The sequence below is a fragment of the Cataglyphis hispanica genome, chromosome 7 (assembly GCF_021464435.1).
Source record: "Cataglyphis hispanica isolate Lineage 1 chromosome 7, ULB_Chis1_1.0, whole genome shotgun sequence".
Lineage (NCBI taxonomy): Eukaryota > Metazoa > Arthropoda > Insecta > Hymenoptera > Formicidae > Cataglyphis > Cataglyphis hispanica.
Genome location: NC_065960.1, coordinates 1,330,839 through 1,343,745, shown reverse-complemented (window position 1 = coordinate 1,343,745; position 12,907 = coordinate 1,330,839). Strand labels below are relative to the sequence as shown.

General features: G+C 29.3%; 2 protein-coding genes across 20 annotated transcripts in view; both read left to right on the top strand.

The window, feature by feature from the left end:
- Nucleotides 1-12,907, top strand: part of LOC126850889 (twitchin) — a 90,163-nt gene that overhangs the window by 18,961 nt on the left and 58,295 nt on the right. For 17 of the 19 annotated variants that reach the window (XM_050594317.1, XM_050594320.1, XM_050594318.1 and 14 more), the window contains 14 exons: nt 22-427; nt 574-746; nt 875-1,045; nt 1,158-1,237; nt 1,514-1,679; nt 2,018-2,155; nt 3,554-3,571; nt 4,315-4,362; nt 4,477-4,521; nt 4,631-4,669; nt 4,805-4,864; nt 4,948-4,998; nt 5,147-5,194; nt 5,590-5,661. In XM_050594317.1, coding sequence (XP_050450274.1) covers nt 22-427; nt 574-746; nt 875-1,045; nt 1,158-1,237; nt 1,514-1,679; nt 2,018-2,155; nt 3,554-3,571; nt 4,315-4,362; nt 4,477-4,521; nt 4,631-4,669; nt 4,805-4,864; nt 4,948-4,998; nt 5,147-5,194; nt 5,590-5,661 — 1,515 coding nt within the window. The remainder of the gene's footprint in view (nt 1-21; nt 428-573; nt 747-874; nt 1,046-1,157; nt 1,238-1,513; nt 1,680-2,017; nt 2,156-3,553; nt 3,572-4,314; nt 4,363-4,476; nt 4,522-4,630; nt 4,670-4,804; nt 4,865-4,947; nt 4,999-5,146; nt 5,195-5,589; nt 5,662-12,907) is intronic. The other 2 variants (XM_050594313.1, XM_050594316.1) reach the window with 2 other exon arrangements.
- LOC126850941 (uncharacterized) lies at nt 9,480-12,350 on the top strand. The gene is made up of 11 exons (XM_050594431.1): nt 9,480-9,617; nt 9,900-9,956; nt 10,036-10,089; nt 11,136-11,192; nt 11,300-11,356; nt 11,432-11,488; nt 11,575-11,625; nt 11,714-11,782; nt 12,019-12,066; nt 12,160-12,204; nt 12,297-12,350. The coding sequence occupies exons 1-8, from the start codon at nt 9,604-9,606 to the stop codon at nt 11,766-11,768; spliced, it is 402 nt and encodes a 133-aa protein (XP_050450388.1). The 5' UTR covers nt 9,480-9,603; the 3' UTR covers nt 11,769-11,782; nt 12,019-12,066; nt 12,160-12,204; nt 12,297-12,350.

The window sequence follows — 12,907 nt, the reverse complement described above, 5'->3', positions numbered from 1 at the left end:
AAATTATTTTTTGAACGATAGGATCCGTCGGGACCGGATGGCGGCACGTACAGATGTCACGTGAAGAACGAATACGGCGAGAGTAACGCCAATCTGAATTTGAATATCGAAGCAGAACCGGAGCCAGAAGGAGACGGGCCGACATTCGTCGAGAAGCCGCGAATACAGTCGCAAAATAAGGGCAAGCTCGTTGTTATGGATTGCAAGGTCAAAGCGAAGCCGAAACCGCAGATTGTATGGACCCACGCCGGTAAGGTGGTAAAGGAGTCTTCGAAAATCTCCATCAGCGTCGTCCAAGAGAAGGAGGACATCTATTACATCAAACTGAGCCTCAACGATCCAGGACCAGACGATTCCGGCCTTTACAAATGCAACATCAAGAACGAGCTCGGTGAACTTAACGCCAATCTTACTCTGAACGTAGAGAGTAAGTTTTTTCTTGAATTAAATTGTATATAATACATACATAATGCTATCATCTCTAATCTATTTGCTTAGAACCCGAAAAGATTAATTTAGTAATAAATTAAATTAGAGTATCTACATTAATTATTATTTTGATTATGATTTCAGTTATACCTGTAATTAAAGAAAAGCCGAAAGTTGTGAAGATCGTCAAAAAGAAGACCGTAGTGGTTGAATGCCACGTTCTTTCCCAATTTGCGCCCGAATGCACCTGGTTTAAGGAGAATCAGGCCGTTAAAGAGGATAGCAGACACAAATTACATGTCGAGCAAGTCAAAGAAGTAAATGTCTCTTATATGTATATATATATATATATATACACAATATGATTATAATACCGATAATATAATCATTATTTAAAAAATTATTTTATACATAAGTTTTGATAAAATAATTTTTTCGAACACAGGGTGAATTTGCCGTCAAACTCGAAATCGAACAAATGTCGGCGACAGACAAAGGCGTGTACAAATTAGTAGCACGCAACGAAAAAGGAGAAGCTACCTCGCAAGTAGTGGAAGTGACAGAAATTCCAGATCAAGGAGAGAAACCGAAAATTGTTACCGGCCTTAAATCAATTGTAAGTATTTTCATTGCGACACTTTTTGATTAATATTTATAAACAAAAAAAGATTATTAAAATTATGTTTTCTTTTTTTAATTAATATATGATCTATCTCTTATATTTTCAGACTGTCGAAGAAGGCAAGACAGTTGAACTCATCGCCAGTCTCGCAACGCAAGATCGGAAAGTCACCGTTACGTGGTACAGGTATGTGCTTAATAAAAAAAAAAAAATAAATACTTTTCTTATTAACATGATATTTTCGTAAAATTAATATTATTGTAATATATAAAATATATGTATAATATGAAAATTTTATTATATCATAAGAATATAAAACTATAAATAATTAATGTTTCTACTGAGGAATATAATTCGATTAATATCTTAGAATCGACAATTCTTTCCTCTCTTTTTTACATATTATAAATTTTCTCACGAAATTTTCATGGTTATTTTATAATTATTACGATACAAATTCAGAGATTCAACGGTCGTTAAAGCGTCGAAGGACATCATGATTTCTTTTAATGGCCTGGACATGAAACTGACCATCACCTCGGCATCGACGGAATTGTCCGGAACGTATAAAGTCGTCGTGAGCAACGAATACGGGCAAGATGAATCGTCGGCCCGACTCGTCGTTAAAGTAAGTAATAATTCTGTGTGTTTTTAATAATATTTTATTTGTAGATTATCGATCGATATGTGAATGTAAGTTCTCCTTTTTATATCATTCTGTGAAGTATCGGCATGTTTAATTAAAATTATAAGAATCACCCCTTTTTTTGTCCAAAATATTGTCAATAATTTAAAAATAATTCAAATATCCTCAAATAAAAAATTGACATGTTTGATTTAATGATTGAAGCTAAATTATAGAATCTTAATGTAATTAAATCAATATTTTTATGACCATTTCGATGGTCATTGATGAATGAGATATGTTTCCCTTATGTCGCATGCAAACCCTTTACTAAATTACAGAAGAAAGAGGAGAAAAAGAAGGACGAAGAAGAGGAAGAAAAGAAGAAGAAAAAAGTTGAAAAGAAAGAGGAAGAGAAGAAGGTGGAGAAGAAGGTCGAAGAGAAAAAGGAGGAAAAGAAGGAAAAGAAAGAGGAGAAGGTAGCGGCCGATTATATAAGCAGATTAATCAAAATTTTATTTAATTTTCTGCTGCTTTCCTTTATTCCTTCCATCAATGTATTTCCTTGTGATTAACAAGATATTCTTACACTGACTACAAACAACGTGATACAGATGCAGAAAGATTGGTCGTTTTGCAAAATTTATTAGATAGAGATACTTCTTTTTATCCTTCGCTATTAGTGTCTACAAATAATGGTTATAATAATAAAAAGGGAGATAAGACGTTTTAAACAAAAAGAAAATTTTTTTACAAAATAAATTTATCTTTGAATAATTATTTTGATTGATAATCAATATTGAAATAAATTATATACATTAAACATGCATTAGTGTAATGTGTTCGTTATACGTAAAATCGTAAAAACGATCAATCTTTCGACTCCTCGACGCGACAATTGTCATATTGTTGAACACTTATCTCGACACGAAAGGTAATAAGTTGGGACGATGAGGACGAAGAATCAGAAGAATATGAGGAGGAGGAGGAGGAAGAAGAGGAAGAAGTGGTGAGTGTAATTGAGTCCAGCGTTATCAGCACAGAAGCCATTCTCGAGGAATCCGACTCTGAAGTAATCTCTCGCGTCGAGGTACATACACACATACACAAACATATATACTCTGACACTAATATATTGATTCCGTTTTTTTTTTTTCAATTTACATAGCATTTCTTTTTATTTGATAACAATATATTATTCTTGGTAATAAAAGAGCACTTTTACACTATTTAATTTTCAAATTCGAATAAAATTTTCATTATACATAGTTATATCAATTTATTTGAACTATTTTTTTTTTGCTTTTTTTAAATAAGCCATTGAAATTATTACACTATGCGCATATTTTCTGCGTGGGATAAATTATTTTTTTCTTGTTATTTTCAAGGATAAGCCCGATCTGAAACCAAATGGTATCTATAAACCAGGGGTTGGGAAGGTACGATGCAATTATTTCTTTTTAATTTTTTAAGAAAAATTGAGTAAAAAATCTTTCTATAAAAAAAGCACAGCACACTATAATCAGAACACGTAACACCGTGATTGTTCATTAGTTGCACCTTCCTGTTCATCTGTCATAATTTTTGTGTGTATCTATTTTGTCATCTGTTATACCTTTGCCTTGTTGCTTACGTATATTGTGTGCGCCAGAATATTTATAAAAGTATTTTATGTTAATATAATGTACGTAGAAATATGCATATAAATACTGGTTTTCTTAGTTGACTAGTTACATAATTATATTAATTCATAATTATTAATTATTATTACCAATTAAAATAATTCAAAATATTATATAAAAAGTACCTAGAAATTATATAAAATATTATATATAAAATACAAAGAAAAATAAAGATGTATATATATTCTGTTTCAGAAAATGGAGATCTTACAGGTGAGATGTCAAAAATTTAGTTTTAGCTAAAATTTGCTGTAATGTATGCGCTCGAATTCTGCTCGAACGAATTTAGCAAATCGCGGCTTGAAGCTTTTGGCAAAATATTTCGTCAATCTGCGAGATATAATGTGTGTAAATCGCCGCAAGTTATTTTCAGCTTTTTTCAATTTCTCTTTCAGCTATAAAATTTTGTCTTGTAGCTGTAAAATTATCTTTATACAATTAATATCTATTGGTTTTGCGCCATGCGTAGCTTTGCTTGTATTATTTTATTTTTTACAGTATATCCGCTTATAATTTTGGCTCATCCGCTATGTTTCTTCGAACGAGTCTCTCGCTCGCATGTTCAAAAACAAACGCTTTAATATTTATTTTTCTTTGCTTAGAAAATGCAGATTTTTGAAAGCTTAGAGAAATGTAAGAAGTCATATTCCTCCTTAAATCCCAGAAGCTGGCACTTAAAAATTACGCTGTGTGTGATATAAAAAGATTTGATCTTATTATCCCGCTTCGCATGCTTGGCTTTCTTTTCCCATTGCGTATATCTGTGCATGATAAATTTTGCAAACATAGGAGAAATGAGTATCGGAACTCTACGTGTGTGTTAGTGAAAACTGAATATTTTTTTAAATTGTATTTGTGATGCAATCTCTTGTATTTTTGATCTATTACTACATGCTTGAAAATATTACATAAGTGAAATACTTTACTAATGTCATTTTATTTATTTGCATGTGCAGAAAGACGAAGAAATTGTAAATAATGTTGAAGAAAGAAAATCTATTAAGGTAAGAACATAATATAATATTTATTTTTTTCTCTTAAATATTTAGCTTCCTTAAATATTATCGTGGAAATAATATATGACGACTAATTTAAATCATTTATGTTTTTGTTTCTAGAAAAAACCTGCCGAGAAAGTTGAAGATAAAAAAGAAGAGGAAAAGGTGAGTGCGAGTATCTTCATTAATCTAATTTTCTTATTATTCTATATCTTATTGTTCTTATTATTCTTAATTGTTTTCTATCTCTTACAATTTAAACTTTTTTCCTTAGAAAAAGATTATAAAGAAAAAAGAGCCCGAATCCAAAGAGGTGAATATAATTTATTTTTTATATTTTCTTATCATCACATGCATCATTTCACGCTAATCATACAGTCACACTGTTCTATTTATTGTAAATTAATTTTTTAATTTCTATTACATATATAATATTATTTATATGTAGGTATCTCAAGAAACTAAATCCGAGAAAACTGTAACAGCTCGTAAAGAGTCAGTCAGCAGAGTGAGCATTAATATTTCTTGAAAAGATAATCGTAAAAAAAAATTTTCAAAGACCAGTTTTACAGATAAATTGTTATATTTTAGGTGGAAGAACTCAAGACAGAAAGCCGTCGCAGCTCTATTACCAAGACTGAGGTATGTGATAAGTTATAACATGGAATCTCTCGTTAATAGCTTTGCAAGCTATGATCGCGAAAAAAATTTATTCTGTACTATTAGATACAAATGTTTTTTTCTAAAATACAAAGTTTTATTTTTTCTTTATTTTATTATCATTGTATAGATAACGGATGATGGCACTACAACACCACGACGTCTTTCTATACAGAAGGTACACATACACATATGTACACATGTATTACATACAGACATTACCAAAAACATTTGCAAACAATTTTACGACATTATTTTGCGTGTTTTGAAAAAACTATTAAATATAAAAAAATTAAATATAGAAAAATTAAATTTTTTATTATATTATAATTATATTATTATATTATTTGCAATATATAATATAAGCAATTATAATATCGAATGAATAATAGATCAAAATATTATTGTTATATAGAAATGATTAATCTTTTAATAATAATTAATAACAAAGTTTCCTTTATCTTATTTTAAATTATAAATTAAAACATATCGGTTATTATAAATTGGGAAATTGAGATATAGTACAATATATTAAATATTTATTTATCTTAACTTTTTTTTTAATTTACTTAGACGGAGGAAGAAGTCAAAGTGGAAAGCAGACGATCCTCTATCATAGAGAAGAAGAAAGCGACCGTTGAAAAGGTGAGAAAGAATATATATCAAAGTTTTCAGTTAGTTACACAATGTGCTAACAAAATATTTTATTGCTGATTAATTGATTAGTTATTACCATTAATTATGATCTTTGGTAAACAAAGTAAGTATAAAAAAAAATGTGAGTGAATTATTATACCTTCTCAGAATCGACGTAAGAAGGGATTTAATATTTTATGTTAACACACATTTGACAGTTGTTCTAGTGTTGATCAACTATTTTTTAATGTATTAAAAGCTGGATATTTAATATTTATTGTTTGTTAGAGCAGCCTATATATTAATCTAATCTATAAAATATTTATTTTTCCTCAAGTAGTTTTTAAAATCATTTTCACGTTGTTCTTGATAGAGCTTTTGAAGCGTAGATAATTTTTTAATAAAATAATAATAAATACTTGATTATAATTATAGAGATATAATTTATTTATACACTTTATGAAACTTATCATGTAAACTAAATATATAACACAGAATTTAAGATATTTATTGTATATAAAAATCTCTTAAATCGTAACTATATTCAAATATAAATCAAAACCAAAAATTCGAGATTATAGCTATAGTGTGTAAAAGAAACATGCAAAAAAGATTTATGTTACATCGTTACAGGATGTATCTGCATTTAGACCAGGAACCATTTCGCGAACAATTGAAGACGAGGTACACTTATACATAATTTAATCACATCAATCATTTTATTTTTTTATTGTTTTTTTTACATCAAACAACTATATTTCTAGAACACACTCACATCGAAGACCAAGCTACATATACACGCACCCGATGAAGAGATTCAGGTACATGATGACACATATTGCTCTCGATCGTGCACACTATTCGTTAGAACAATATACATTACACTGCGTAATTTTAGGATATTTGGTCGTCTAAACCGACAGGGCGCGATACGGATAAACGGGTAAGAAATTACGAGGTACGTGACGCATTTATCGCTGCACTTATGTGCTGCACGAATTTTAAGATACATTATATAAAAAGTAAAATATTATCATAGGAAACCACCAAGTCCAGAGTAACTTCGTACGTTCGCGAAACCGATCGTAAACCAAAGGTGCATATTTCACATTTATATAGCTTGAATATATATATATATATATATATATATATATATATATACATAATATAGTTTCTCTCTCTCTCTCAAAGAAAAGAATATTTTTAAATGTTTGGGGTGAGAGGTAACATCGAGATGAATTTTTTAGGATGCACCTCAAGCTGCAATTAAACCTCGTATGCGTGATTCGGATGATGAACTTGAGGTATATAAAAAAAAAAAAAAAAAATTATGTACATATATTTACACACATAGCATATGTATAATAAAAATTATTTATTTTGTGAACGCGTTATACATTTTCAACGGTATCAATTTTAGGATGCGTGGAGAATTCATAATCCGGGAGAACGTGATAACGAATCTGCGCCACATTACAGAGTATGCGAATCTATTGTACTTATACACATATTTTAATTTAAAAGCATAAAATACTTTTTTTATATTATTTAACATTGTTATTTTAGGATACATCACCAGACAAAACGCACAACAAACCTTACATACCCGCAGACAAAACATACGCACAAGAGAAATTTGAAGTCAGATCGAAAGATAAAAGACTTCCACATGACACAACGATAAATACAACACATCCGCAGGAATCTGACAAGAAAATTGAGGTATAAAAATCGCGTTATAAATAAATAAATTTTTAATATTTAATTTTTAATTTGAAATTTTTAATTAAATTACAAATACTTTTTGCGAATAGTTGGATTTTTTGAGAAGAAAATATAGAATTTTAAATATATTATTTTTTATAGGATACTTTGAAAGAAAAGCCACATTTGCGTGACACATCTATAAGTAAAACACTTCCACATAAAACCGACAAAATTTCAAAAGATAACATACTTTCATGTGACACACCCACACATAAAATACATCCGCAGAAAACTGACGAAAAGATTGAGGTACAGAATTTCGTATTTTTGCGTATTTTTGCAAAGGAATAAATTACATATTTATAAAATATCAATTTTTTTATATTTGGGTGAGCAAAAAATGCGATACTGATTTTGAAAAACATGACAAAGTATGCAAATATGACTAAATCTATATGATAAATATAGTTTGCAAATAGCTCAAAATTTTTTTTACAAGAGATCATAACACTTTAAATATATTATTTTAGGATACTCCGAAAGAGAAAATACACTCGCGTGACACACCTACAAATAAAACACTTCCACATAAAATTGATGAAGTTTCAAAAGATAAGACACTTCCACGTGATACTCTCACGCATAAAATATATCCGCAAAAATCTGACGAAGATATTGAGGTATGCAAATCGTATCGTTGCATAGTCAGCAGAAATTACAAATCTTTATAAAACATTAATTTTTTTAGGATATTTGGGCGAATAAAGATACTGATTTTAAAAAACAAGATAAAGTATGTAGATTTAAACAATAATTATTCTCTCAAATAATTTAAAACTTTTTAGAAAAGATATTAAAACTTTAAAAATGTATTATATTGTAGGATATTTCGAAAAAAAGAACATATTTGCATGACACATCTATGAATAAATTACTTCCACATAAAATTGATGAAGTTTTAAAAGATAAGACATTTCCACGTGATACTCTCACGCATAAAATATATCCGCAAAAATCTGACGAAGATATTGAGGTATACAAATCGTATTGTTGCATAGTCAGCAGAAATTACAAATCTTTATAAAACATTAATTTTTTTAGGATATTTGGGCGAATAAAGATACTGATTTTAAAAAACAAGATAAAGTATGTAGATTTAAACAATAATTATTCTCTCAAATAGTTTAAAACTTTTTAGAAAAGATATTAAAACTTTAAAAATGTATTATATTGTAGGATATTTCGAAAAAAAGAACATATTTGCATGACACATCTATGAATAAAACACTTCCACATAAAATCGATGAAGTTTCAAAAGATAAGACATTTCCACGTGATACTCTCACGCATAAAATATATCCGCAAAAATCTGACGAAGATATTGAGGTATACAAATCGTATTGTTGCATAGTCAGCAGAAATTACAAATCTTTATAAAACATTAATTTTTTTAGGATATTTGGGCGAATAAAGATACTGATTCTAAAAAACAAGATAAAGTATGTAGATTTAAACAATAATTATTCTCTCAAATAGTTTAAAACTTTTTAGAAAAGATATTAAAACTTTAAAAATGTATTATATTGTAGGATATTTCGAAAAAAAGAACATATTTGCATGACACATCTATGAATAAAACACTTCCACATAAAATCGATGAAGTTTCAAAAGATAAGACACTTCCACGTGACACAATCACAAGTAAAATACAGTCACAAAAATCTAATGAAGAAACTGAGGTATATAATAGATATGAAAGCAAATTTACAAAGTTTATGTTACGTTTATTTTTTCAAAACTATTACTATTTCTAGGATATTTCGCCGATAAAGCCAAAAGAGCGTGACATAGATTCCAAGAAACATGACAAAGTACGCGAACATTTATTAATTAATTATCACATACTTATTACATACTTATGTAATTAAATTGAACTAAGAGGTGGCATCAGAAAGAAAGAATATATAACATTTTTAATATTATTTTAGGACAAAACACCTTTGAGTGGAACACCCACAGTTAAAACGCAGCCATTCAAATCCGATAAAGTACCAAAAGACAAGACACTTCTACGTGATATATCCATAGCTAAAACACAATCATATAAATCCGATGAAGTTCCAAAAGACAAGACACTTCTACGTGATACATCCACGGTCAAAACACAGCCGCACAAATCTGACGAATTATTAAAGACTAAACCACATCTACCCGATACAGACAGAATACATTCACACAAATCTGATGACAAAATTGAGGTATATAACACTTTCATTACACATACATGTATAATATAATATATTTTTCTTTAAATATATATATATATATATATATATATATATACATATATTGTACATATGTATACATATCTAAAATATTAATATTATAAGACAATCAAGTCAAAAGATATAAAAAAGATTTGACACAAAAAAATGTGACACAATGTAAATTAATTTATTTAATATTGTATCACCAAGCGCGAATTTACAATAACAATAACAATAAATATACAATCTTCTAAATATAATATTATATTTTAGGATTTGCCAAAAGTTAAAGATAAATCATCGCGTCGTCAATCTGACGAAGAAATCGAGGTACACATTACACGTTGCACACTACATCTTACGTACTACATAATTTTTTTGCACATTTTTTTAACACCGATATTTTTAGGATATTTCGTCGAAGCGGAAGGAACGTGAAGATAGATCACACAAAAATAACGAGGTACATTAGAACATATTATAAGTTATTATTGTAGATTGTAAATCTGTGAGAAAACACAATAGTTCAAGCACGATATTATTATAGGATTCACCAAAATCTAAAGATAAATTATCTCGTCGTCAATCTGACAAAGAAATTGAGGTACATATTACATCACATCACACATTACATCGTCTTGTACAGATTTCTTTATATTTTTTTTCAACCTCGACATTTTTAGGATATTTGGTCCGAGCGAAAAGAACGTGAGCGTAGACCGCACAAAAATCACGAGGTACATTACGTGAAGCATATTTTTCCAAGCTTAATATACGCTTATAAAATATTAGACATGTCATAAAATATCATTATTATAGGACACACCGGTAACTAAAATTCAGAGAACTGTGTCCAAATCTGATGATCGAACTGATGTAGATAGTTCACCTTTAGACAAACCGAAAGTGCGTGAAGTCAAATCGACGCGAGATAATGAGGTAGATAATTATAGATGATGAAATAGATAATATTCACACAATTGTGATTAATTCAATTTTTTTATATTATATTATTTTTTGATTGGAAGAGATAATCGATAATAAATTAAGAAAATTGAAAAAGTTCATTCTTTTAATCTGTAATATTCGCGAAATAAATGCAACATTATTTTTTATTAAAATATTTAATGTTCTAATATTTTATGCAAAATCATGAGATTTTTGTGTTGTGGAAATTTTAGGACAAATCGTCACCGAAATCGAAAGGACGCGATGATAGACACGTCTCGCATCATGAGGTACACATGAGAAACACAAAATGTGACAATACAATTCACACAGTAATTCTTTGTATTTTATACTCATACACATGTGGAAGATTTTGATAAAGTATATGCTGTTTTAGGACACCGCGAACCTCACAGACACATCACACAAACCTCCACTCGACCGAGATGTCAAAACTTACTATACACATTACAATTACGTTAGTTAGACAATACACGTACATCATATCACGCACAACACGAACTTTATGATCTCTTTTGTAAATTGATGATATTATTTTAGGACGTATGGGCACCGAAATCTATCGAGCGCGAACAGAATTCCGTCACAATCGATAAGGTACACATACATATTTATACATACACATATTCATACACATGATAAAATGGATAATTATTTGTATAAAATACGTATATTTCAAAACTATTTTTTTTTAAATCTTTTAGAACGTTTCTCTACCTAGCACTAAACCACAAACGCATGAATCCGACGATGACATTGAGGTACACACATCTTTTTTTATCATACATTTTTTTTGCGCAGAATATATAATATAATAAAATAATACGCGATCGCAGGATATTTGGGCTTCGACAGCCGAGGATGATGCGCCGAAACCTATCAAAATATTGGAGGTACAAAATACGCGAATTGTGCTTGATACCTACGTCCTCCTTACTCCTTTATTCGCAATGTAAATCGTAATTTATCGGTATTTTAGGATTCGCGGAATTCCAGAGTTACATTGCATAAGAACGGTGACAAAGACGAGGTATATATTTACAACAATTACTCGTGTATTATTAAGATACTGTACACTTATTCGGTGTTCGGTAATTTTGAAAATCTGTCTACCATAGGAGCAGAAACCTGCATCTGCACTTAAACCTGTATCCAAACCTAGAGGCAGCATAAGCAAAGAACCCACGGTATATACTTTTCACACAATAATAGACACTTAATAAATTTAATAACTTATAAACGGTTACATTTATATAAATATTAACTTTATAGTCGATATTTAAATTAATTATATTCAATAATTAATATTTCTTGAATTTTTATTTCTATCTTTGTTTATATTTTACATCTATTATTTGCGGGAAGAGGGGGAGGGAAAACGATGTGCTCCTTTCGAATAGACTTGATCTTTTAATATTTTCAGGAGAGCGATATACCCGAACACAAAATAGACGAGAATAAATTCAAAAAGGTACACTCACATATAAAATCACATGCATTTGAAACACGTACGATACAGAATAAGTATACGTATTTTTTTATTTTTTTTATTTTTTTATTTTAGAGCAAAGACACTGATTCTACACTTGACAAGGAGGAAGTGCCCAAGGTACCAAACTTTATACTTGGAATATACTAGGACACGTAACACACATGTTTTTTGATTACTTTATTTTATTATATTTTTGCGCAATATTTTAGAAAAAACCATCCACTAGACGTAGATCGTCCACTAAATCAACGGAAGGATCTGAGGTATAAAGTGATCTTCGTAATCTGTCAATGTTAATCATTGACTCTTTCTCTCTTTCTTTTCTCTACATATGTTTAATCATGCAATCGGCGCTCTTCACTTTTCTCTGCGTTATAATCGTTGATATTCTTCACTTTCTCTTTCTCTCTGTTCTAATCTTCAAAACTATTCTACTTCGCACATATGCGTTGACATTTCTTATCACGTTAAACATCTTTACGATATAGTCTTTCTTCTGCTCTTTATAATAACAATTTTCTTCTTTTCTTATCGCTCTTCTTCTTCTTCTTCTTGAAATTTCTACAGTTTTGTTGATTAAAAAAATATTATTTAGGACCAAGAACAAATTTTGAAACCAAAGAAGAAGAAATCTAAACCCGTGGATGAGTCTAAGGTACATGAAAATAAATAGTATTTATTATATCACAATTAAAAATATGTGGAATAAGAAAGACTTTAATGACACATTTCACAAAATAAAAAATAATGCAATATCTATACAATTTTTTATAGATTTTTTGATGGGACAAATACTTATTATTAACAATTGCAAAGCCGC

What these genes read in the sequence shown, in the direction of transcription:
- LOC126850941 (XM_050594431.1), top strand. An exon ending in AATCTGACGAAGAAATCGAG is followed by an intron (nt 9,957 to 10,035) that starts GTACACATTACA and finishes CGATATTTTTAG; the next exon opens with GATATTTCGTCGAAGCGGAA. An exon ending in AACCTATCAAAATATTGGAG is followed by an intron (nt 11,489 to 11,574) that starts GTACAAAATACG and finishes TCGGTATTTTAG; the next exon opens with GATTCGCGGAATTCCAGAGT.